The sequence below is a fragment of the Euleptes europaea genome, chromosome 4 (assembly GCF_029931775.1).
Source record: "Euleptes europaea isolate rEulEur1 chromosome 4, rEulEur1.hap1, whole genome shotgun sequence".
In the NCBI taxonomy this organism is placed as follows: Eukaryota; Metazoa; Chordata; class Lepidosauria; order Squamata; family Sphaerodactylidae; genus Euleptes; species Euleptes europaea.
The window spans coordinates 91,263,841-91,290,472 of NC_079315.1; the positions used below are offsets into that span (position 1 = coordinate 91,263,841).

The 26,632-nt window shown below is 43.3% G+C and overlaps 2 protein-coding genes across 2 annotated transcripts in view; one reads left to right on the forward strand and one right to left on the reverse strand.

The window, feature by feature from the left end:
• Positions 1 to 20,285, reverse strand: part of DMGDH (dimethylglycine dehydrogenase) — a 47,070-nt gene extending 26,785 nt beyond the window's left edge. Inside the window, exons 1-7 of the mRNA XM_056849027.1 lie at positions 20,185 to 20,285; positions 17,841 to 18,012; positions 9,409 to 9,507; positions 7,394 to 7,558; positions 4,742 to 4,946; positions 2,587 to 2,835; positions 452 to 650 (exon numbers count right to left, since the gene is read on the reverse strand). Of these exons, the coding sequence (XP_056705005.1) occupies positions 452 to 650; positions 2,587 to 2,835; positions 4,742 to 4,946; positions 7,394 to 7,558; positions 9,409 to 9,507; positions 17,841 to 18,012; positions 20,185 to 20,285 (1,190 nt within the window). The remainder of the gene's footprint in view (positions 1 to 451; positions 651 to 2,586; positions 2,836 to 4,741; positions 4,947 to 7,393; positions 7,559 to 9,408; positions 9,508 to 17,840; positions 18,013 to 20,184) is intronic.
• Positions 20,284 to 26,632, forward strand: part of LOC130477037 (betaine--homocysteine S-methyltransferase 1-like) — a 76,596-nt gene continuing 70,247 nt past the window's right edge. Inside the window, exons 1-2 of the mRNA XM_056849028.1 lie at positions 20,284 to 20,472; positions 21,609 to 21,716. Coding sequence (XP_056705006.1) covers positions 20,284 to 20,472; positions 21,609 to 21,716 — 297 coding nt within the window. The remainder of the gene's footprint in view (positions 20,473 to 21,608; positions 21,717 to 26,632) is intronic.

The following is a 26,632-nucleotide window of genomic DNA, read 5'->3' on the forward strand; positions in this document are numbered from 1 at the left end:
TCTCGTCATCATCTTCATGTAGAAAAAAATTGTGTATAAATGTCTGATATTTATATGCCTGTCTTCTCAGGCAGATGATGATTGAGATGCTTTGTGCTTGCAAGTTACTTCTAACTAACTTAAGTATGTTATTTATAAGTAGCTTATTTATGTTGCTTATAAGTTACTAGATGCTGTATATTAACTAATATGTAGTTAATCCACAGTAAGGAGCACAATGCTGATTTTATAGATCAAAGTCCCAGAACAAAGGAAAAAGCAGAGAATGTGGGGTCAGCTTGGAAAAGAAAAACACACAGCCAACAAGGACACATGCAAAATGTGGGTAAGCTAGGAAGAGACCACTTGCATTCCCAGAAAGAGGAATATCGACACTACTGAATCTACTTTTAAGAAGTTTTCTTGTAAGAAGAGAGAACCAAAGTCTTACTGAAAAGACTGATTTACTCACCCAAAACCAATCGCCACCCAGTAATTTCGAACACTCTGATGTGGTCCCACCATAGGCAGAATGTCTGGAGAATATGTTATGGGACCTGCAACTATGTTAATAATGTCTGCTTGTTTCAGGACTGGGACCATTTCCATGGCAGCCTCAATATGATCCATTATTCGGTCCAAATCAGACTCAAAAAGCTCCTTTCCAAAACCTAAAAAACAGTCCACATTCTTATGCATCTGTTAGCTCTGAAAGCGGTTGCGTTACATAGATATGCAAGACAAAGCAACTCCTTTCTCATATACCCAAATGCTACCAGATAGCAGTTGTGGACATCTTTTGTCCTCTGGAACTGGAGTAAACTCTAGAGTCAAATGCGACCCAGTACAAAACCAAATATTCTTCAAAAAAGAAAACAAAATCTTTATGGTATATTGGAGAGATAGGTGGAATGATCAAATAACCATGTGTGAAAGGAATGACAGGAAAAGAGAAGACTAAAGGGCTTCTTAGAGATGCTTTACAAAAAGGGCAATTATAAATAGAGGCGAATAGTTGCCAGTAATCCAAGAGTGAACCAGGCACAGATTTATGCCAAAACAATCACACAAGGTTCTCTTGTGCCTATTGTGAGACTCTATGGCCATTTTTGCATGGTAATTAGCAGCGCGTTCCAGGCTGAATTGCCCCACATATTTTTTTTTTATTTTGCACACTGAACCGTCATTCCAGAAGTGACTGCGAAGCTGGCGCATACCTGCTTCGCATTACTAAAGAGCCCATTTAAGGAGACCTTTGGTGTTTGCCGCGAAGAATCCCCCTTAAGGAACAATGCAAAACAACAGAGGTGCGTTAGCTATGCATATGCTAATGGCTATGCAAACAGGAACAAAGGAACAGGTGAGTGGGGGGAGTGGAACTTTTCCTTTTGCGTCAGGACTGTGAAAAGGCATTTTTGAAGTAGCATTTTAAAAAAGAGCTTTAAGCGAGCATCAAAATTGACCATGCAAAAATGGCCTGTGTGTGAAACTTCCTAATAAAGGACTTCCAACAACCAGTGTTTGGATTGAAGAAACTCTATGGATTATCAATCAATATGTCAATTATCAATAGTATTAAGCTGCATATTTTCAGTTATGGAAATAGGCTTTTATACTGTCTCTTTGTTGATCTCTTGCTCTGAATTATAAAATTCAGAGCATGGCTCTGAATGGCTCTTTAATTATAAAAAGCTCCTTTGCTCAAAAAAGAAAAACTGAAAGAAACTTTGCAAACTGAAAAAAATGGGATTATTCAAGAGATCTGTGAAGCAAGATGATGATGATTCCAAAACCCTCTTTGTCTTCATGGAAGCCTGTGTATAATATACTCAGATTCCAGCCACTAAAGAGTTCTGGCAAAATAAAGAATGTTAGTGAAGGTCAGGCAATTTATTTTTCTGCTACTTGGAAACTGTATCTTACTATTTTACAAAGAAGATAGCTAGCAATTTAAGTGCAACAACAAATGCAGTCATTTCTACCTTCCTTCACATGAAACAATATGTCAAAAGTTGATGTACCAAGAGTTTTTCACCGCTCTGGTACATAATTACACCATTGCCATCAGTAGCCAGTCTGCGTCTGAATGCTTCCATAGCTGTAATGACATAAACCAGGGCCCCCCAATCTTTTTAGCCTGTGGGCACATTTGGAATTCTGACACGGGGTGGTGGGCACAACCACAAAATGGCTGCCGCAGGAGGTGGAGCCAACCACACAGGGTGAAAAAAGGGTAATTTTTGAAGTACCCTGGGAAAGAGGAGTGAAAGAGAATAAAACCAACACTGTGATGGCAACTGCTGCTAAAACCATATCCTTTTAACCTGCCCAGCCTATCAGATCTCCAATGGCCAATCAGAAGACACACATGGCCCTAACCACTTTCTAAAAACACGGTGTGTGCCAGGAAAGGTGTTGGTGGGTGCCATGTTGGGGACCCCTGACGTAAACTATGCTGGTGTAAAAGACAGTTTTATAAACAGTTTTAATAGGACTGGCTGTAATGGACACAAAGTCTGAGTTGTGTTACTCTGGCTCTAGGTGTATTCTGCTCATGAAAGAAAGCATAGGTTCTAAGCCAAAGAGATTTTCATCAAGAAAAGTTACCTCGTGGGACTCCATGTTCTACCCAGGATTCCTGTAATTTCATTTTATCTTGGTTTTCATATGGACCAAATAAAAGCCCATCCCTTTCTTGCCTTAGATAATAGGAACCTTCTAAATCACGAAGCACGGGCATTTCCTTCTTCAGGGCTTTCACTTCAGGGATAGTTGCAGTTACGACATATTGATGGTGTACTGGTATGAGTGGGTGGTGCAGTTCAATCATTTTGCCTATTTCACGAGCCCAGAATCCTAGGAAACACAATGGAAGGAATAAAAATATTAGAACAGCGTGACCGGAAACAAAAGGGAAAATATTTTAGGGTAAACGACAGAAGAAGTTTCATATTTATTGGCTAAGAGAATCAGCCGTGATCTGGGAATTCCCTCACTCAAATCTCACATGTGCCACAAACTCACTTTGTAGCTAAGGCACTCTACCTCAGCCTCAGCTCTCCATTTACAATATAGGCACAATAGTACTGGCCTGCATTATAGGGCTGTTGTAAGGGATTACAATGAGAGAATGTGTGTTGAGGACTCTGAATATTAAAAGTATTGTATATTATTGTTGTTGTTGTTGTTGTTACTGTTATTGTTCTGCCTAGAAAGGCTGCTGCTTTAAACAGGATTGTTCCTCCTGTTATTGAGGGTGTATAATTCAGCCTAGTACATTCCTAGTGGACTCTTCTCTAGTTGAGAAAGTCTTTTATACTCTACATTGGTGACTGTGGATACTTCTTTGAATGAAGAATAAATGCTTTCAGACTTTACAGAAACTATTGTAAGACCCCCTATAAACTTTCATTCAGTATCACGATATTGATGAATTACAAGCCTATGTCCAATGTATAACTCCTAGCCTAGGCTGAAACCAAAATACTGCAAACAGAGGGAGACTTGGGGAATTGGACTTTCCCACTTGTCACTGCAGCCCACTGTGGCTCCTAAAATTCTGTCCGGGTGGGGGGGCGGGTCTGCAGAGGAAGCGAACTATCAGTAAAAATAGTTTCATTTCCTTTTTCCACTGGTGCTGGTAGCTGCTGGTGGAAGAACATCTTTAGATCCATCCCTTAAACTTGCAAGAATATTAACACAGCAACAGGACTGGCTTGAAAACTAGTGGCAGATTATTTGGAAAGAAGGATCTGAAAGGAAGAAAAAAGATTAGAAAATGCTCTCATCATAGCTGTGTTTACTGAGGCTGACCCAGGTCATTAATCACTGTCAACTTTAAATGTTCCCTTTGGTTGAACATTAGAGCTAGACAAGTACGTTTTTGGTTTAATAAGTTATCAAAACAAACGAAAAGGCCTGAAGTGAAGTCACAGCCTCATAACTAAAAGTTCAAATGCTGTTATTTGCAAAGTTGGCAACAAAATGTTATATAACATAGTAAAAATAGTGCGACCGCTGCCCCAAATCAAAGGGCTGGATCCTATCAGGTGAACAGGGGTCCACTTTGACCATCAATAAAGACTATGCTTGGGATCATGGGACTGGCATGTACAAAAGCCCGGTGGTACAGGCACTGTAGTAAGGAGGGAACTGGGCAAGATTGAGCGGCTGCATCCAACCCTAAAGCTTTTGTGTGTGTGTAGAAGCCCTGCTTCACAGAGGGAGACTGCAAGAGGGTCTGACCATTTTTCCTACACTGTAATTATTGCACGAAAGTTAGCAGGTGATTGTAACTTAGCTGAATAAAAAGCATTTGAAAATTATATGTAATGCTAAATAAGTGGTTCCATAATGTCTAGGACTAGAATTGTACAACAGTAAAATCCATTTCATCTACTTTTAAATTAACAGGGCAAACCATCCACAGGAAGTACTGCCTACTCTAGAACATGCCTCATGCTATAATCCTAAATTATTTACCTGAAAATTAGATCCACAGACCTTTGTAAATATAGAGATCAGAATACCAGTAGCATAAAATGTATTAAATTTCCCAAAAATATTATTCTACAAATCTAAAAAATATTCACTGCATATTCTCGAGGTCATTAGCTAGTTATAAACCATTAATCATTTGCTTCTGCTAGGTATTCATTACAGCATGAATATGCAATCTGTGTTTTGCATGAGCAAACTCATTCTGCAAAGGTTTTTGCTGTTGTAGTTCTGCTTCTAGTGGCATCAAAATATCATTTCTTACCAGCTGTGTTCACAACCCTGTCTGCTTGAATTATTCCATGTGGAGTTTCAACTTCCCATGTCCCATCTGATCTAGATTTTAGATTTGTTACTTCAACTGGATAGTTTAACAGAGCACCGTATTTCCTGGCTCCTGTGGCCAAGGCCATAGTGAGCGAATAAGGATCAATGTGACCATCTCCAGGATTGTACAAGCCAGCCAAAATCTAAGTGGGTTAAACACAATACAATGAATCAGCTTCATTCTGTTCATTTCTTATCTATAACTCGACAAAAAAATAAGGAAGACAGGAATATCAGAATTTCACAGAGTGGGGAATGAGCAGCTGTGGATAATTACTAGGAAAGAAATGTTCAGAATCTGCCATAAAAATAAATTAAATGGTGGAAGACTTAAAAAATAAATCCAAATGAATATTCCATAGTAATTATGTAAATAGAGCATTCTTCAATGTAAATCAAGGGCGGCAATTGGGCACCATTTTGGTAACTCAGTTCAATAGCAGATGGATTGCGCCCAAACGTATTTACTTATTTCTTAAACGTATTTATTCTGGTTTTCTCCCCCAGTGAGCTGAAGGAAGTAAAAATAAGTATGCCTCATCAACTGCAAAAAAATTTATGTTGGATGAAATAGATATGTCAAATAATGCTTTGAAACAATATAATAAATTGTATTTAATTTATTTAAAACATTTTTAATCCAGTCTTTCCACCCAATTAGGGCCCTCAAGTTGGCAAATAGTTAACAAATATTAAAACTAACTTTAAACACACCCACACACATATATAAACTACCCAAAACATAAGGGTCAATAAGGGAATGCCAAATGAAACAAAAAGGTCTTCACCCACGAGTAGAAGGTAATAATAGACAGGGACAGACAAATATCCCTGGGGAGTGAATTCTACAGTTTTGGTGCCACAACCGAGAAGACCATCTCTTAGGTTGTCACATGCCTAGCCTCAGGTGACAGGGGCACCTACAGCTAGGCCGCCGAAGATGACTGTAATTGCCAGGTAGGTTCATATGAAGTAGGCAATCCTTAAGGTATGCTGAATCCAAGCTATATAGGGCTTTAAAAGTCAATACCAGCAGTTTGAATGGTGTCCAGAACCAACTGAAAGCCAATACTGATGAAACAAGACTGGAGTAATATGGTCCTACTCCAGTCCACATTCTTGCCACAGCATTTTGTACCAAGTGAGGTTTCTGGACACCCAACATAGAGCGCACTGCAGTAATCTAATGTAAATGTTACCAGGGCATACTCCACATTGCCCAGGAAAGGCTGCAGATGGCTCACCAGCCAAAGCTGATGAAAGGCACTTCTGGCCACCACTAGCATTTACCAATAGGAAACCCAGGTCCGGCAGCACCCCTGAGCTGTGTGACCCATCCACAACAGGAGACACCACGATACCCAGGTCAGTCCTTCCAGCCACCAATAGCACCTTTGTACAGTCAGGATTAAGCGTCAGTTTATCAGCCCTTATCCGTAGCAAAGCTGCCTCCATGTAGCAATTCACGCTTTCCACAGCCTCCCTGGGATCTGCTAGAAGCAGGAGACACAGCTGAGGATCATCCACATATCGACAACAACCCAGTCCAAATCTCTGGATAACTCTACCCAGCAGTTTCAGGCAGATGTTAAAAGGCATGGCTGGCAAGACAGAACCTTGCAGGACCCCAGAGGCCAGAGGCCAAGGGGTTGAGCAGCAATCCCCCAGCTCTGCCTTCTGAAACCACCACAAAAAACTGCCTCTCAACCCTAGCCCAGAAAGGTGCTACAGAAGGATACTATGATCAATGGTATTGACAGCCACTGAGAGAGGTCAAGGAAAATGAACAGGGTCGCACTCCCTCTGTTCATCCCTGGTGCAGGTCATCCACCAGGACATTGATATACATCGATAAAGATGGTTTAGGTCTCAAACAATATTGGCTGCTGCTGATCTTTCTGTGATAAATAGTCATTTGAGTCCTGATTTGGCACCCTGCATATCCTACACAATGCTGGCCTTAGACATTTCCGCAACTGCAGCTAGAAGTTCTACCTCACCCTTCCCACCTGGACTTTTTGCATTTCATTTACACACAGAGCTGGATATTGAATATAGGGGAAATGACACCATTACTAAGATCTGCTGCCTATAACAACTACTTTAAATGGCTTCATACGAACCAGCTGACGCTTTGTCTTCATGATTCTTTTTTTCAACTGCAGGCAAAGCGCCCCAAGAGATATTGTCGAAGGCTTTCACGGTCAGAGTTCATTGGTTCTTGTAGGTTATCCGGGCTGTGTAACCGTGGTCTTGGTATTTTCTTTCCTGACGTTTCGCCAGCAGCTGTGGCAGGCATCTTCAGAGGAGTAACGCTGAAGGACACTTGACACTGAGAGACACTGTCCTTCAGCGTTACTCCTCTGAAGATGCCTGCCACAGCTGCTGGCGAAATGTCAGGAAAGAAAATACCAAGACCACGGTTACACAGCCCGCATAACCTACAAGAACCAACGCCCCAAGAGAGTTGTGATAAGTTACATCGCAAAATAACCTTTTGCAGAATTAAATTGTTAATCCTAAAATCGTGTTCCTTTACATGGATAATACATTTCACATTACTTTTACATAAAACAATTGCCTGATTTACCTTTTCCATGTTTAACAAAGGGCATAGTTCTTGCACTCTCTCTGGCCCAACAAGGTATTGTTCTGTTGGGTGCCACCCAGCTCGAGACATCTGGTACTTAAATTCATCCACTCTTGTTGGCGTTGCAGCAATTCTGATACTTCCTGGCTGATGAAACCCCACAGCCTAATAGGAACAGGAAAAAAAGATTATCAGGTTACAAATACAGAATACCTCCGAGTAGTATTACTTAGCAAGAGATTAACAAAATGCACATTCAGATGTACAGGCTACAGAAGTTGATGACAGGACTGTCATAAGCAGGATTCATTCTTTGCATATTTTACACTTCCATTTCGGGTAATACTTTTATCATATTGTGCAAAGAATGAAACACATTTGCCATTTGATTAGCGAAATTAGTTGAAAGGTTTTTGCAGCGACACTTAAAAAGAAGCCTGAATGAGCCAGGTAGGGATAAGTCCTGCTGTTTTGATTATCAAATAATTTTTTAAAGACAAAAGGTCAGTTTTATAAAAGCTCTGACCATTAAACATAGTGTCCTGTCTTGGAAGAAAACTGCTTAGCCTGCACAGTTTCGTAGTGTGAGCTGATTGGATGGCAACGCTTTCCATTTCTGGATGTTCCTCAAAAGAAAGGGAAAGGTGACTTGGGTAAGGGGCATCACATGTTGATTTCCACCAGGTTTCTCAGCTGATGCCAAAACTCATTTGATCTCACATTATACTTCAGAAATTGTGATCTGGCGATCAACTTTCTCACTGAGCCTTTTTGTTCCATTTGCTCCTTCATTCTCTGTCAAGAATTTTAACAACCTTATATAGGCTACTTTTAAACAATTTCAGAATTATGGCTACCAACTTGGAAGGCTTTAAGAGGGGAGTAGACATGTTCATGGAGGAGAGGGGTATTCATGGCTACTAGTCAAAATGGACATTAGTCATGATGCATACCTATTCTCTCCAGGATCAGAGGAGCATGCCGAATATATTGGGTGCTGTGGAACACAGGTGGGATGGTGCTGCTGCAGTCGTCTTGTTTGGGGGTTTCCTTGAGGCACCTGGTTGGCCACTGTGTGAACAGACTGCTGGACTGGATGGGCCTTGGTCTGATCTAGCAGGGCTTTTCTTATGTTCTTATGTGATGTAGATGGATTGGTGCAGAATGTATATATGTGCAGAAAAACTCCACCAGGGTTGTTTTTTGGGGGAGCATGTGCTGGACGTAGAAGGACAGCTTGGTTGATTGACTGGTTTGCTTTATTTCTAACCCACACTTCCTCCACAGACCTCGTGGTGCTGGAAAGTGCCGTCAACTTGAAGCCGACTTATGATGAGCCTATAGGGTTTTCAAGGTAAGAGATGTTCAGAGGTGGTGTGCCATTGTATGCCTCTGTGTAGCAAAACCCTAGACTTCCTTGGTAGTCTCCCATGCAAATAGGGCTTACAAACTATGTAGGGCTGACCCTGCTTCGCTTCCAAGATCTGACAAGGCTAGTTTGGCCATCCAAGTCAGGCCTCAAGGACCTCAGGACAGCATAAACTGGACCCCTCCTCCATTTTATCCTAACAGCAACCCTGTGAGGTAGGTTAGTCTGAGAGTGTGTGACAGGCCTAAGGTCACCCAAGAAGCCTTATGGCAGAGTGGGGACTTTCAACATACAGCCCACAGGCCAAACGACTGACCCCAAGGTGCAGCCCACCTGAGACTTTTAACAAAAATGTTTTGAGCTGTTCAAGTTTAAATGCACTACAATTACATCATGAAACTGGAGCATTATGAAGAATTACTGACAAGCTTCTGCCCTGTCAGTGTGGCTCAGTTTCAAGAGCTACTGATTGACAGATCCTTATAAAATTCGTGTGGCCAGCACTCATATTAATTTCCAATCATGTGGTCTAGTAGTGAAAAATCTTGGATGCCACTGAATTACACCAAGCTGGCTCATTTAGAAACATGTTGTGTAGCACAACATAGTTCACAAAACTAATATAAATATATCCGAAGTTACTCACCTGTCCTGTCTCTTCTTCCAATTTTTCATAAAGCTTGATGCTGTAGTGATGAATTTTCTTCAGATTTATTCCAGGATGAAAATATGTTGTCAAACCTGCCTTTCAAAAGGAACCACCAAACAGATAAAATAAACATATTTTAAGATGTGTGGGGTTTTTTTTTGGGGGGGGGTTGTTTCTCTTAGGCTAGTGATCCCCATCATGGCACCCGTAAGCACCATAGGGCCTGCTTATGTGTTTCCTGATGGCTGCTTTATTGATCCTCATAGCATCTCTTCCCCACAGTGAAGAGCTATAGAATACCAACTATACCATAGTGAAGTTATGCTAGTGTAGGCAGCCACTGGTGTAGGCAGGGCCATAGGCTTACATTGCCCACAAAATGAGAAGAACTTATATGAGGATATTAATGTTTCCAATTCTAAAAATTTCCATTACAAACATAGTATTCTGTCTACCTAACATAACCTTTCGATTCTAATCTAATCAACTGTGTACAATTGGGTTTACACTGGCGTGTTTCACTGGCTGATGAAGTAATACCTATACTGATAAGGTATTGTGTAAAATATGTGTAACAGGGCAAGGTCAAGGATAAATGCAAAGCTCCCATGGTCAGATCTGCCACTGATCCTTTAAAAATAGTGGCAGCAAAGGGAGAAGAGTCCATTCACAGCCACAGTGCTGATCAAGGATATTTTTCTCATTTTAGTATTTCCCAGTCAAAACTAGTGCTATCTGGGCTGCAATTATCTCTGGCAGAAAAGAGATCAGGAAAAGACGCGATCAGGCTAACTCGTAGCTTTGCCTACACTTCGCCCTGTATCGGAAAGCTTAATTCTACCTACCTGTAGTGCTGTGTTTGTCTTACCGCTTGAGCTGTGTGTCTATCCGATTTCTAACTGTACTTCTATCCTAGATACCTTCAGAGATAACAGTTCAGTTTATTAAAACAGTCCATGACCAGTAAAATATCCGTCACATGTACAGAATAAAAGGTATTAAATTCCAAAAAGGAGATCAAAATGAACCAGCACAAATAATGTACAATACATTATATACTATCTTAAGCATGATTAACCGAATAAAATCCAAATATGATGCTAAGCACTGAAGTGGAATTAAAACTAAATGGTATTCTATCTACATAAAACCTAAGCTGTTTATAAATGACTTTCGTTTGGCAATCGCGATATACAAAAATTTGGCCACCAAACATGATATCCATATATGCTTATCTTCCAAGAGTTATCTCAGAGAGATAATTTCTGCTTGATGAGAAAAAGTTCCGGGGGGATTAAGACGCCTTAATAAGGGTTCAATTAGCCATTTTCTTTCCGCTTCATACAGAGGACAATGAAATAAAACGTGACAGATTGACTCTACCATGTCTTCCGAACAGGGGCAAACTCTCCTAGACATGGGGGTTCGACTAAATCTACCAGAAAGAACCGCGGAGGAAAAGGCATCAAATCCGGCCCTTGAAAAGGCCCATCTGTAATTGGAATTTGAAATATTGGCTAGGTATGATGCTAAAGCTGTGCTCGGGCTGGGATTCAGATGTTTATAAAAAGGCGGTAAGGCGGCATGCTCAGTTTGCAATTCGATGTCGAAAAGTCGATGGTGTACCAAATTTTTTGCTTTTTTTAAACCTTCTAAGAGTTGTTCAGGGTCTAATCCTATAGATCTTAATTTGTCTATGATGCTAAGCGACCATTTTGGGAAGGGATCAGCGGCTAGCATAGAGGGGATTAGACCTGTAGGTTTTAAGTGGACTCTTAGCCAATAAAAAAGGGTATGTCGCCATAATTCAGTTGATACCGTAGTTAAACCAGCCTTCTGTCTCAAAACCACATTTGGAGTACCTCTTGGAGTGTTGAAAAGTAATCTTAGAAATTTCGACTGTACTATTTCTAAGGTTTTAAGATTACCGAATTGAATGGTTTGTGTCCCATATCTCATAAGGGCGAGCACTTTTGCAGCATAAAGTTTTAGAGCAGCAGGAACAAATCGGGCTCCCTCTCTCCTAAAAAAATTCAAAATAGCTGTTGTACTTCTCTCTGCAGAGCAAGCCAGTGATTTCATATGACCTGAGGAACTACCATTGTAGGTAAATGTTACCCCCAAATATTTAAAGTTTTTGACTTGCTCAATGTCATTTCCATAGATTTGCCAGTTCGTTTTCAAAAACTTGTTGTGAAAGCGCATTATTTTAGTTTTTGAAAAATTAATGGACAGTAGTTTTTCCTGGCATTGGTTTGTAAAGGATTTTAGCACCCTATTTAAGCCCACTTTCGTTAGTGATAGCAGGACAGCATCATCTGCATACATAAGAATGGGCAGTTTTTTCTCTGACATCAGTTTGGGGGCATGTACATCCATATTGCAAAAAGTAGTTATTAAACAATTTACATAAAAATTAAAAAGGAAAGGGTCAAGGAGACAACCTTGTCTAACTCCTTTTTGTGAATGAATAGGTTTAGATAGTTTGCCATCAGAAGAATATTTTATCTGAATATAGTTGTTGTTGTGTAGTCTAATTATTAGGTGTAAAAGCCTTTTGTCTATGGATGTGGATCTCAATTTGGCCCAGAGTCTTGTGCGATCAACTGAATCAAAGGCCGCCTTCAAATCCACAAAGGTAGCATACAGGGTTCCTTTTGGTTTTGGGGCATATTTTTGAATTAAGTAGCCTAGACCAAGCAGTGATCAAGGGTTGAGCGACCACTTGTAAAGCCCCCTTGCTCAACATCAATAATTTTCTCTTGAGTCATCCAGTTACGGACTTCAGAGATAACAAATTTCTTATTACTGCAGAAATGTGTTGAGCAGTACAAGACGTCTGCATCATTTTCGAGACACAATGTGCAAAATATTTTGGACAATTCTCTTATGTGCTTAGAGATCCTTTATTACACATGTCTGTCTCCATCTGAACTATCCAAAAGATCACCAAACTGGGAGAGGGAAGCACCTTACCAGTCCAATCCTTGTTAAGGACCCAGATTAGGAAGCGAAGGGAAATGTGTGCCTTCTTCTTTTCAGGCACAAGCCGTAGGCTCCGGCTCATTCCCTGGGCAAATGCCACTTTACCTACACCTTCCCAACCTCTAAGACCTCCCTGATTTTACAAGGTTTCTTGTGAAGCACCCAGGCAGTGCCTCTCCCTTTGTCTGACCCTTTAAGAAGTCAGTTTAGGCTAGGTTTGCCAATCTGGCAACCAGCAGGAGAGGAGGTGGGTGGGTGGGGGATAATGATGTCATGCCACTGGCACAATGTCACTTCCAGAAAACACCAGGAAGTGACTTCTTGTCACTGGCACGATATCCATGTGACACTCTAGGACTGAGACAAAGCTCTACCATAGAGTTTTGCCTGAATCCTAGAGTGCTGCACTGGCATTGTGCCAGAAATGTGACATCGCTTCGGGGTATACTGTGGAAGTGATGTTGTGCTGCTGGTGCAATGCTGCTTTTTAAAACATTTTTCCCTTTGCCAGCCCTTGGCAGGCTGGTGGGCAACAGAGACAGAGGACAGGAAGTCTCCCAATGAAGAAAGAATCCTGGTCTCTCTAGCCGAGGCCCAAGGTACATGTTTTATTTTTTATTTTTTTAAATAAAGTTTTATTGATTTTTTAAAATTAAAAAATAAACAAAAAAATTAGATACAATGAAATTAACATAAAAAATTGCAAACATAACATAAAAGAAAATAGAAACAAAAAAGAAAAGAAAATACAAAATGCAAAATACAGAAGGGTATCTATATACCTTAGCTAATACAATCTTAATTACTAAATTCAAAAATTCAAAAAGATACCCCTTCCCCCTCCACCCACCAAAAAAGTGACCCTTCACCCGACTTCCAAAGAAGTGTCTAAATAGTTTTTATTATTTTAATAACACAAAGATAAAATTACTATAATTTCTAAAGCTATAAAATCCGTTTTTGCCAATTTATCCCAATATGTGGCGGCCTTAAACCATGTTTGTTTAAACTCTTACATATCTTTTCCATGTAGGAATTCCGTTAATTTGGCTATCCTCATATACATCCATAATTTCTCTCTCCAGATATTAATTGAAGGTTTATTCGCTTGCTTCCAAACTTTGGCTATCACAATTCTTGCAGCAGCAAAACTATATTGGCAAATAACCCTATCATTATCACTCATATTTTTGGGTGGTATTCCCAATAAACAGAATACTGGTTTTCTTTTTACTCTACCCATAATCAAATTGTTCGTTTCCCTCAGTACTTTTATCCCAAAAATTTTAATTTTTTTACAAAACCACCATACATGCATATATGTACCTCTTTCCTTTCCACATTTCCAACATAATCCCGTATCTCCGCTATTCATTTTAGATATCATCACTGGGGTTATATGCCATCTATAAAACATTTTATATAAATTTTCTCAAATCTCGTTGGTTATTGTAAATTTAAATTCTCTTTTCCATAAATTTTCCCATATTTCCAAGTCGATATTAAATCCTAACTCCTTCATCCATTTAATCATAACTGGTTGAATTCTTTCTTGTTCTAAATTAGTTACCATTAGTAGTTTATACATTCTACCTATCAGTCCTTTATTTCCTTTTATTAATATTTTCTCTAATTCAGATTAGATTAACATGTGAACCCCACAGGGATTTGCAACAGGATGACAGCTCCAAGTTGCCCACAGGAACTCAGTTCTAAAATGCTGCACACGCCTGATTCAGATCTGGACTATGGTATGGGAGAGGGACTCCCATCCATTTTCCCGAGCTGAAACCATCCAGTGTGGGGCTGGATATGCAAGCATTCAGTGCAGTGCAGCCCCCCATAGGACAAATAACACTCCCAGGCCATTTAGAGTCAGGAAAACAGGGAGGGAAGGAGGCTGGAGCCCTTCATCCTCAAATCAGGGGAGGATATGAACGGGGCCCCTCCAGGAATTTAGAATTGAGTTCCCACAGGGAATTTGCAGTTATCAACCTGCTACAAGTCCCCATGAGGAGTACATGCTAAATGTAACATGCAATGTGGGCCTGAGATGAGTAACAAGGGGCCATAATTAGCAAATGCCATTAACATGACACACAGATTTTACTGTAAAACATCAGGTATGACATGAGTTCTGCTAGCATTACAAAGGAATGGGATCTCAGGATGGCATCTATGGCTTTCCTTGCTTCCCTTTTATGTTTACAACAACTGTGTTAGGTTAGCCTGAGACAGAATTACTGGCCCAAGGCCATAATGAATGGGAATCTGAATTTGGGTCTCCCTGGGCCTAACCCATCACTCTAATCACTACACAGCAATGGATATTGAAAGGCACGTGACAGTCAGAGGGACAGCAGGTGTAGCTTTCCTAGGGTTGCCAACCTCCAAGTAGAAGCTAGAGATCTCCTGCTATTACAACTGATCTCCAGCCGATAGAGAGCAGTTCACCTGGAGAAAATAGCTGCTTTGGCCATTGGACTCTATGGCATTGAAGCCCCTCCCCAAACCCCGCCCTCCTCAGGCTCTGACCCAAAAACCTCCTGTCCAGTCACAAAGAGGGATCTGGAAACCCTAAGCTTTCCCCAACACTACATCTTCATGCTGGGGATTATTCTGTCTATTGTACTAAAGGCTCTGGATTCCTGGAACAAAAGTAAGATGGCAGTCTCAGAAGAACAGCAGGATCCCCCACTAGTCACAGATGCAGCAACTCTTGCAGTTTACTATGCTTGTGGTCTGCAGGGGGCAGGCGTGGACAACACCCTTATCTCAGTGCCAAGAGGAAGTGAAAATTATTAGATTCTTGCCAGCAACAGGTTCTTCCTAGCAGTCTCGTATGTCTCAATGTGGAAACCTAGGTGGTTTCCACATGGGGGCAGGTTTGTGTGGTTCCCCCATTGCTAGTGTGGCTGCTGATACAGCACAGCAGCAATGGGACTTCTCCAAAGCGAGTTTCCCTACTGTTTCCCTGCCCCAGTCCCCCAGCAGCACCTCCCTTCCCCAGGCCACTGAGTTCTTCTCAATTTTTAAAAATACTGTTATATCAATATAACAATATGTGTAACAGGTTCTCTGAATTCTTTGCATTCATTTTTTAAATCAGTCTCTAGCCCTTCTACTGCAAAGATATGCTTTTCCCTTCATATCTCCATAACAGAAAGGGCTAGAGGCTTACTTTTTAAAAAGCTGAGAATTCAGTTACGTGTATCGTTACAACATAATGACGATATAACAATATTCAATTGCTGCTTTAAAAAAAACTAAAGCCCACTGGTGGCAGGAAAAGGAAACGGCTGCTGCAGGGACAATCTCAGGTAAAATGGTTGCCATGTAGGCTGGGAAATCCAAACCTTCCCACCCACATGGCAGCCGTCCAAGCTTTACTGCAATCTTTCCCTAAACTCTGTGGCAAAACAAGTTTGAGAAGGATTGGAGAAAAGCTGGAGAATCCCCGGGAGGTATACAAATGCACCACGATGTTGTGGGGAAGCGGCGATATAACTCAAACAGCACTGAACTCTGGGCAGATAACTTGTGCAGAAATGGCCCTAAGAAATACAATTGTCAGTGTCCTCGTGGTTCAATTCATTAGCTCAGAGGAATTGAAAACCACCGTTCCTAAGGTTCCTGGTGGTGACAGACGCTCAGTGGCAATGAATGCCTGAAGACTAGAGGGCCTGGGCAAGGCCTCTGCCATTACCTACCCTCCTCATTTTATTTCCTTTCTCGTGTTGCAAGTTACATTTTGGAAGGGGAGAGAAAAATCTGTGACAGCAACGGGGAGCAGATATTTCCAAACTTTCTTTTGCTGTTAGAAAAACTCTTGAACTTTCTCTGAGAGTTGGTCAACAAAGACTGGGAAAAATACCTATTATGGCAGGAAATTTACTCACCATAAATCCTATCCCTGCCCAGGTAAAACCTGGGGATAAGATTGCTCTGTTACAGTGCAGCCGTATGCAGAGTTTCTCTGGAATAACTTTGCATGGGAGTGCACTGTTAATCAATTAAAAGATTAAAAGCAAATGTATTAAGTTAAAGATAAAATGCTTAGGTAATTGCAGCATCCCCCCCACCAAAAAAAAAAAACACCCAGGAGTTTGAAGCTGGGTTCACGCACTCTGTGCGGTTTAGCTTCCTTAAATTATTTGAAATTTTTGCTACATTTAGGAAGCTTTTCCAGTGGTGTTACGAACATTTACAGCACCATGTGAATGTATATAATTATTATAAATGTGTGCCACCTGCAAAAACATGCTACATAATAGCTGTGTCCATACTACAGTGATCACCCCTGAATGACACATTGACCAGCTATCTTGAGTTACTCTGTAACGGATGCTGGCAACAACCTCTTGGTAACTCAGTATAGTTCGTGTAAAATGGATCCACTTACGGGCCCTTAATCCCCTCCTGATATTCCAGACCAGAATGTCTTGTTAGAATATAAATAGGTTGTTTTCCTGTAAGTGCCACATTATATGGGAGATACCTTGCTTAATTTTTTTCTTTTATATTAGTATGAGAGTTTATCACCTTATGACAAAACTTGACAATCTCACCGAGATAGAGGTCTAATTAAGATGATATCATAATTAGAAGAAAAAGAGTTGGTTTTTATATGCCAACTTTCTCTGCCACTTAAGGGAGACTCAAACCGGCTTACAATCTCCTTCCCTTCCCCTCCCCACAACAGACACCCTGTGAGGTAGGTGGGGCTGAGAGAGTGTAACTAGCCCAAGGTCACCCAGCTGGCTTCATGTGTAGGAGTGGGGAAACAAATCCAGTTCTCCAGATTTGCGTCCACTGCTCATGTGGAGGAGTGGGGAATCAAACCCGGTTCTCCAGATCAGAATCCACCACTCCAAACCACTGCTCTTAAAATATATAAAAACTATATTAAAATATAGTTATAACATGTATATTTATATTCAAAGGTAACCATGGGAACCTGTCACTTCACATCACGTTTTGCATCATGTCACCTTCACACGTTTCTTATTTTAATGTTCTTTACATCTTTGCCCCTAAATCTGGCCTGACACCATTTGGGCACCATATGAAAACTACATTGGCTTGCCTGGATTCCATATTGCAATGGCAACATTTTTTGTTGGCCATTGATTTTAGATTGTCCAATATGCAATTTCTTGCCACAACACCAACCCCAATGGCTGGGGACACGGACACCCCAGACGCTCAGAAAATGGAAGCCAGGGAGAGGCAGAGCCATGGAGTTGCAGGATCAGGACAATCATGACGAGAAAATATTTTATGGAACAGTTATGAATTAGCTAACAGTGCAGTCCTATCCATTGTCACTCCATTCTAAGCCTATTGACATGATTGGGCTTAGACTAGAGTAAACCTTCATAGGATTGTACCATAAAAATCTTATGGAACAAGATTATATTACTATGTTAGAACTGTTTGCTTACTGCATGCCAAGTGGACCCCGCCGTAAGTTCAGATTTTTCCAGAAGAACTACATCCTTCATGCCTGCCTTGGCCAGATGGTAGGCAAGACTCACACCAACACATCCACCACCAATAATGACAGTGTCTGCTGTATCTTTCCATCTTGCTTCTAAAGAAGTTGGTTTTTCTTTCCTGGGAAGGATATAGAAAATAGAACATTTGTTTTCCCCCTTCCCGCCTTCTGATGAAATTAAACTAAAACCACACGGTACAAATATTTTGCTTAAAATTGTCAGCTAGGTTTCCCATCTGCTTGCATTTCAAGGGACTATTTCTGATACGTTTAATTCAGAAATACTCGTAGAAAAGAACAGAAGCACAGTAATGGAAGTCTTCAGATGGCTAGCTTAGTCAGCATTAACATTTCATACAAGCAGTAGGCTTGTTTCCTATGGGGGGGGGGAAAGCCCCAGTTTCACGGTAAAAAATTTAAAAAGGCATTTTTAAGCCTCCCGGCAGCTGGGGAACCCCTTTGGAGGCGCCACCTCTCCTACCCCGTCCCCAGCTGCTGGGAGGCTCAGGAATGGGCAGCCCGTGGTACAGAAATTACATAATAGGATCTTACCTACAATACCTTATATACAACAATAAAGACCACAAATCCCAATCATTTTCCCAGGTAAGTTTGTGAAACCATTTTGTACCGTGTACCTTATTGTGTGTGTGTGTGTGTGTGTGTGTGTGTGTGTGTAAGGTGCCGTTAAGTCGCAGCCAACTTATGGCGACCCCTTTTTGGGGTTTTCATGGCAAGAGACTAACAGAGGTGGTTTGCCAGTGCCTTCCTCTGCACAGCAACCCTTGCATAGTTTGTGGAAGGCCAAGAGAGTGGGAGCTTTCCTGATCTCCTTGGGCAGGATTTTCCACCAGGTGGAAGCCACAATGGAGAAAGCATGTGTACAGGCTGTTACTGATTTTGCCCATTTGCAGGTTGGCACCTGCAGAAACTGCTGACACGAGTGGCATTTTCATGGTGGAGCACAGGGAGAGAGCTGGTTCTGAAAATAAGAGGGGCCAAGACCATGAAGGGCTTTACATGTGATGGCCAATACCTTACACTGAGCACAGCAACAAATGGGCAACCAATGGCCTGCAGAATGGGAGTAATATGCATGTTCCAGCTAACTCCCAATAACAATGAATCTGCAGCGTTCTGCACCAACCAGAGTTTTCAAATTGATTTTGACGGGAGACCAATGCACAGTGCATTACAGTAATCTAGTCTTCATGTTACTGTGGTGAGGATCCAAGTGGCCAAGTCAGACGTATGGGGCCATCTCGTGGGCTACTCTGAGTTGGCAGAAAGCCTTTATATCCCACTTGTTCCTTCCTGTACCTCTGACTACCATTCAAACCGAAATGGTGAGTCAGCCTGAAGCTTGTGCATAATAACAGAATAACTCACTGGTCTCCCAGTTCCACCAGAGCCAATATTAAATGCGCTTAGGGTGGGCTACTTCATCTTGTGTTTATGAATTTTATACGTTCAAAAATGAGATCCGCCCAGTGTCCACACTCTAAATCCCAGCTTCATTTAAAAGACTAAGACAGTCCTTTGAAGAAGAAGGGTTGGTTTTTATATGCCAACTTTCTCTACCACTTAGGGAAGAAGCAAACCGGATTACAATCACCTTCCCTTCCTCTCCCCACAGCAGTCACCCTGTGAGGTAGGTGGGGCTGAGAGAGCTCTAAGAGAGTTGTGACTAGCCCAAGGTCACCCAGCTGGCTTCATGTGTAGGAGTGGGGAAACCAGCTCGGTTCACCAGATTAGCGTCCACCCCTCACGAGAACACATGAACACTTAAGCTGCCTTATATCAAAGTCAGTATTGTCTACTCAGACTGGCAGCGGCCCTCCAGGGTCTCAGGCAGGGGTCTTTCACATCACCAACTCGCCTAGTCCCTTTAACTGGAGATGCCGGGAATTGAACCTGGGACCTTCTGCATGCCAAGCAGAGGCTCTACCACTGAGCCGCAGCCCCCTCCTTTGTGGAGGAGTGGGGACTCAAACCCGGTTCTCCAGATCGGAGCCCACCGCTCTTAACCACACTTTGGAATCAATTTTTACTTCCCAGGGTGCCCCTCCCCCCCCACCGCCGATTTATTTATTTACTTAATTTATACTTAAGTAAATAAATATAAATTAATTGTATATCAATTTTTATTAATTTTAATAAATTAATAAAATAAATTAATTTATTTACTTTATTTATTTACTGAAATTATACCCACAGGGGGTTTACAACGCTTCAAAATGCAAAACCTAAGTACGGGCGGCCCGTAACTCAAGGCAAGGGCTTGGACTCACCACCTCTCGGGGCCAGAGCCGCCGGCTAAGAGCCGCGCGCCGGGAGCAGCCGCGCGCCGGCGCAGCTTCGCCGGGAACAGCCTCAGGGCTTCCCGGAGCATGACTTCTCCCGCCCTTGGCGGAGCCCGCACACGAGACTTCGCCGCGTCCCCACGGCAGCCGAGGCAGAAAGGCGCCCTTCGAGTTCTCCCCGCTGGCAACGGGGAGCCGGGCGCGCGGGCCTCGCTGCTGAGGGGGAGTGGATCCGCCCCTCTGGGGAGCGACGGGTTTATTTACGGCCCTCGGGCAGTTTGGTCTGCGAGACTGGAAAGGAGAGGGGCGGGGGCGTTGGGTTTGCAATTCGGGCCCTCTCGGAGTACAGGAGGGCGACGAGGGATCTCAAAACCAGCCGCCTTCTTTTTGGCCCGGGGCCGACGGCTGCTGCAGCCACCCCCTAGGCCATTGATTCATGGAAGGTTTTGCATTGGACTTGCCACTCTATATATGCATATTTTCTCTCTGGCCATTTATGCATGGGCGGTTTTGCCTTGGATTTGCTGCTCTCTAGAGCCACATTTTCCCCATTCGAATTCTCAAAAATCTGCATGGGGACTTACTGTTGAGTTTTGAGAATTTGGATGGAGAAAACGTGCATCTAAAGAGTGGCAAATCCAAGGCACAGCCTCCCATGTATAAATGGCCCTACAGTTCTGAAACCCATCTTCGCGAGCTGGTCCTGCAGAACGCGCTTCCGGTGCAGCGGTCCCGAATTCGGCCATTTATTCAGGGGAGGTTTTGCCTTGGAGTTGCCGCTCTCTAGACGCACATTTCCCCCATCCAGATTCTCAGAACTTAACAATAAGCCCCCAGGCAGAGTTTTGAGAATTTAGATCGGGAAAATGTGCATCTAGAGAGGGGCAAATCCAAGGCAACACCTCCGATGAGAGTTCGTGCAAACGATGCCCGCGGTGGGTTTGAAACCGGGGCGAACTCCGCTGCGTGATAGCGGCCGTTTACGCACGGGAGGTTCGGCCTCGGGTTTGCCGCGCTCCAGACTCGCACTTCCCCCAACCAGATTCTCAAAACTCTGCTCGGAGGCTTATTGTTGAGTTTTGAGAATTTGGATGGGGGGGGGGGGGCGGAACGCGCATCGAGAGGGCGCCAAATCCGAGGCCAAACCTCCCGTGCGTAAACGGCCATAGGTACCGAAAAATCAAATGATGCGTTCTGGAAAAATAAACCGTAAAAATAAAGAAACCGCGAGTCCACTGCTAGGAAAGCTCATACCCTGCCAGAAAATATTTTTGTTAGTCTTGAAGGTGCTCCTGGACTCTTGCCCTTTTCTACTACTGCAGACAGACTAACCCGGCCACCCACTGGGAATAGAACTCTGTGAATAGAATTCTGTGAATAGAACTCTGTGAATAGAATTCTCTTGTTGATAGTACGTGAATCGCTTCATCGATTCTTTCCGCATAGCAAGCACGTGCGGTGGGTGGGAGCAGAATGGACTTCTGAAATCAAGACCGTCTGAAGGTGTTTTCGTGGGCGGCGTAGGTATACTCAAGAGACCGTGGTTTTCTCTCACCCCCCGCCTTCCTTCACAGCGGAACTCGGCTGCAGCCAGAGGGCGAAGCGCGCAACTACGCGCGAAGCTGGCGGTGAAGAGGCGGGGGGCTTGTCCGCTTCTCCCAATGGGCATCTGCGCTCCGGACCCGCCCGCCCTGCCAGGGACATAAAACGCGCCTTGGGCGTGCGGGGCTCGCTCTTCCGCCTCTGGCTGAAACGTTTGCTGGTTGTCCGAGCCTTGGGCGAGCAACCGAGCGGATCATGGTTCCGGGCGGAGGGTCTCCGATTAAAAAGCGGGTAAGTTCTCCTTGCTTGGCTTGGCTTTGGACGGAGGTCCTCTGAGCTTGCTGGTTGCAGCCGAACGCGGGAACGCCTCTTTGGGGCAGCTCGGCTATTTTGAATTATTAGGAACTGGAGGATAGAATGTGTGTGTCTTTCTGGGAATGATTGCTGGAAGCGTAAAAAATGAATTTAACAGGTTAGTTCCTAGCGGGTGATACTGAGAATCTGTATACTAATAGCCAAGTCGGTCAAACCTGAGGATACTTAAATCCAGTGGCTGGAGCTGTGAATGGGTAAGACGGATCTTTCTACAAACCTGAAATCTCAGGTTTGCAAAAAAATGTGAAATCTTTAAAACACACACACTAGGGGTTTAAAAAACCCAAAAATGATAAGAGGAGCGCCTGAATCTTTAAGCAACAGATTCCCTCAGTGGCTGTTTCTAGGCAACCACAGCATTCCAAGGCTGGTTCTGTGAGTAAAAGATAGGGGGGAGGGGGCAGAGCCCATTCCAGGCCTATTTGGGCCTTTGAGAGAGGTTACCTTGGGGGGCCAGCCCTGTAGGGGGGGGCAGCTCCAGGATGGGAACTTCCTGGAGATTTTGTGGTGAAGTCTGAGGAAGGCAGGGTTTGGGGAGGGGAGAGGCCTCAACTGGATATAATGACATAGAATCCACCCTCCAAAGCAGCCATTTTCTCCAGGGGACAGATGCCTGTTTTCTGCAGTTCGGTTGTAATTCTGGGAGATATCCATGTCCCACCTGGAGATTGGCAACGCTGGGACTGGAAGCAACCTCTGGGTGACTTGATACCACCCAGCTTGCATGACTTAGCTAGGCTTGGCTGTTTGCTTCTGTTCAACTGCAGCCACCCTATGAAAGCAGATAGAGCTTCAGCGTAGGGTCTGAAAGACCCACATTTGAATCTCCATCTCAGTATGGAAGCTTATTGGCCTATTTTGGACCAGTCACATACTTTCAGCCCAACCTAACCTGCCTCACGGGGCTGTTGTAAGGATAAAAAGGAGGAGAGGAGAATGATATAAGCTGCTTTGGTCCCCACTGTAGAGAAAGTTGGGGTGTAGATGAAGTAAATAATATAGCTGAATCTGGGAGGCAGATAACAGGTAGGTTGGTGAATGGCTGAGAAGGAAGGAAAGGGGAGAGGATATGGGGGTTGCCGGGAGGAGGGAAAGAGGACATAGTGTGGGGAGGGGAATACAGGGGAAAGTGAGATGCCGATCCACAAGTCCTTGAAGGTTCCCTACCGTGAAAGTGGGCCTGCCCAGTGGCCGCACACCTGCTGCTGATGTGGGGGGAGTGAAAGCTTAAGACAGAGGGGCAGGTAAAGGTAGGCTGGCAACTCCAGGTTGAGAAATACCTGGATATATGGGGGTAGAGCCTGCGGAGAGTGGGCTTTGAGGAGGGGAGGGACCTTGGAGGCATGTAATGTCATAGACTCCACCCTCCAAAGCAGCTGTTTCCTCCAGGGGATCTAGGGTTGCCAACCTCTAGGTGGGGGCTGGAGATTACCTGGAATTACAACTACTCTCCAAATGATTCAGAACAGTTCTCCTGGAGAAAATGGCTGCTTTGGAGGGCAGGTTGTATGGCATTATACCCTGCTGAGGTCACTTTCCTCCCCAAACCTCAACCTCCCAAGGCTTCATGCCCAAATCTCCAGGAATTTCCTAACCTGGAGCTGGCAACTCTAAGGGGGAACTGATCTCTGTAGTTGGGAGATCTGTTGTGATTCTAGGAGATCTCCATGCCCCATAGAACAGTTGGCAACCCTTGAAGGAGAGAAAGAAGCAGGAAAAGTGGAGGGGCTATTGGGGCCTTCAGAGAGGGGGAAATGAGATGCCTCCTGCAAATCCTTGTGGGTTCCCACTTGTCCATCCTAATCGCAAAGAACTCACACAGGCTGAAGGGCAAAGAGAAGAAGATAATTAAAGATTAACTAGCAGAAAGATTGCTCCTGAAAGTCAGCCATTTTACCCTAGCAAGGAATTAGTATTGTTAGAGTGGACATGTACAGACTTATAGGTGATCAACCCTCAGCAAAACATTTGGCAGAAGCTTCTGGAAAGCCTTTCTGTGAAGTTTAAGGTTCAAGATCATCACCTTATATAAGGATGGAGAGGCTTCTGCCTCAGTTCTAGGATTGCCAGTTCCAGGCTGGAAAATTCCTGGAGATTTGGGAGTTGAGCCTTGGGGAGGTGGGAAAAAAGGCAAAAAAGCAAATTCCATGCTGGCCATAATTAGACAAGGAATAGAGAATAAAACTGCTCCTATCAAGCCGCCCTTGTACAATTCTATGGTGAGACCACACTTGAAATACTGTGTAAAGTTCTGGTCACCACACCTAAAAAAGGATATTTTCTGAACCTGAGAAGGTTCAGAAAAGAGCAACCAAAATGATCGGGGGGCTAGAGTAACTGCCCTATGAGGAGCAGTTAAAACGCTTAGGGCTGTTTAGCTTGGGAAGAAGGCGGTTAAGGGGAGACAGGATAGAAGTCTATAAAATTATGCATGGTATGGAGAGTGGACAGGGAGGAGCTTTTCTCATAATACTAGAATGTGGGGTCACTTGCTGAAGCTGGAGGGTGACAGATTCAAAACTGATAAAAGGAAGTATTTCTTCACACAACGCTTAGTTAAATAGTAGAACTCCCTGCCCCAGGATGTGGTGATGGCTGACAACTTGGAAGGCTTTAAGGTGGGGGAGTGGACATTTTCATGGAGGAGAGGGGTATTCATGGCTACTAGTCACAATGGATACTAGTCATGATGCATACCTATTCTCTCCAAGGAGCATGCCTATTATATTAGGTGCTGTGGAACATAAGCAGGATGGTGCTGCTGCAGTCGTCTGGTTTGTGGGCTTCCTAGAAGCACCTGGTTGGCCACTGTGTGAACAGACTGCTGGAGTTGATGGACCTTGGTCTGATCCAGCATGACTTTTCTTATGTTCTTATGAGGGCAGGGTCTAGGGAGAAGGACCTTAACCGGGTATAGTGCCATAGAGCCCATCATCCAAAGCAGCTGTTTTCTCAAGGTGAACAGATCTGTCTTCTGGGTATCAATTTTAATTTTGGAAGATTTCTAGGCCCCACCTGGAGGATGGCAATCCTACGCACTACTCAACTGCTGACAGCCTGTTTAATTCTTCCTTGACATGAGTTTGATTGAAGCTTTTATTATTAGATATCAGTAACTCTTATGGAGCTGTGCCTTGTCTGGTGTTTTTTCTAAATAACTCTTGCTGAAAAAGTTATTATTATTTCTGAGCATATGAACATGCATAATGGATTACATGTCTAGGGTTAGAGCACTGTTCAGATTATTTTCCTTTAAGAAACAGACCTTTCAAAAAGCAGATCAGAAAAATTGTTTTCATTTATCTTGCAAATGCCTAAAGGGTGTAGCTAGCTCCAGGAACTTGCAGATGTCCAGAAAAAGTTTTATCTGAGAGCCAACAGTTCAAGAGCACCTGTTATTGCAGCTATGAAAAGAGCAGCTGTTACTGTTGCTTCAGCAGCTGAGTCTCTGAGAGAGATTGTGTAAAAAAGGAATAAATCCTTCAGATAGCACCTCAAGCAGTCTTCAGTGAACCTTTTTAGAAAGGTTCTGACACAAAATACTCCAAAGAGGAGTAATTCCTCCAGAAGGCACCCCTCCTACCTTTTCCCATGGCTCAAAAAGGTAAAGGTCCCCTGTGCAAGCACCGGTCATTCCTGACCCATGGGGTGACGTCACATCCCGACGTTTACTAGGCAGACTTTTGTTTACGGGGTGGTTTGCCAGTGCCTTCCCCAGTCATCTTCCATTTTCCCCCAGCAAGCTGGGTACTCATTTTACCGACCTAGGAAGGATGGAAGGCTGAGTCAACCTTGAGCCGGCTACCTGAAACCAACTTCCGTTGGGATCAAACTCAGGTCGTGAGCAGAGCCCATGGCTCAAGGCAACTTATAAATCATAATTTAAAAATTAGTTTAGAAACAACAAAATAAAACCCACAAATAACCCTCCTCCTCCAAGAGATACCTGCAATTTATATCCAATTAAAAGTCCTGGCAAACATAGTGGCCTTGTAGCACCACTTAAAAATTTCTAAAGACAGTGCCCCCCCCCTCACCTTTTGGAAAGTGGGAGTGATAGTGGAGAAGGTATGGCCTCTGGTTGATACCAGCTGGACTGCCTTAAGTAGATGGACCACCAGTAGGTGGCAGCCTAAGGAGCGCAGTTGGAACACAGGGATATATGGGAGGAGACTGTCCTTAGGTGTGTGGGGCCCAGGTCATAAAGGGTTTTAAAAGAAATTGAACAGGACTCAGAAACAAGCTAGTAGCCAATGCAGCTGACAATAATCGGGCTGCCAAATTACCAAACAGCTGAAATTTCCCAGTTGTCTACAAGAGTAGACCAATTTAAAGTACATTACAATAGTCCAGTTGTGAGGTTACAAAAGCATGGATTAGTGTGAGCTGAGTCTAACAAGGGTGAGAGTTGCCAAGTCAGATGCAGATGCTAGAAGGCACTCTTGGCCACTATACCAGCCTGCTTTATAAAAACCAAATGTGGGTCTATTAGCACTCCCAAACTCTTAACCTGCTATGC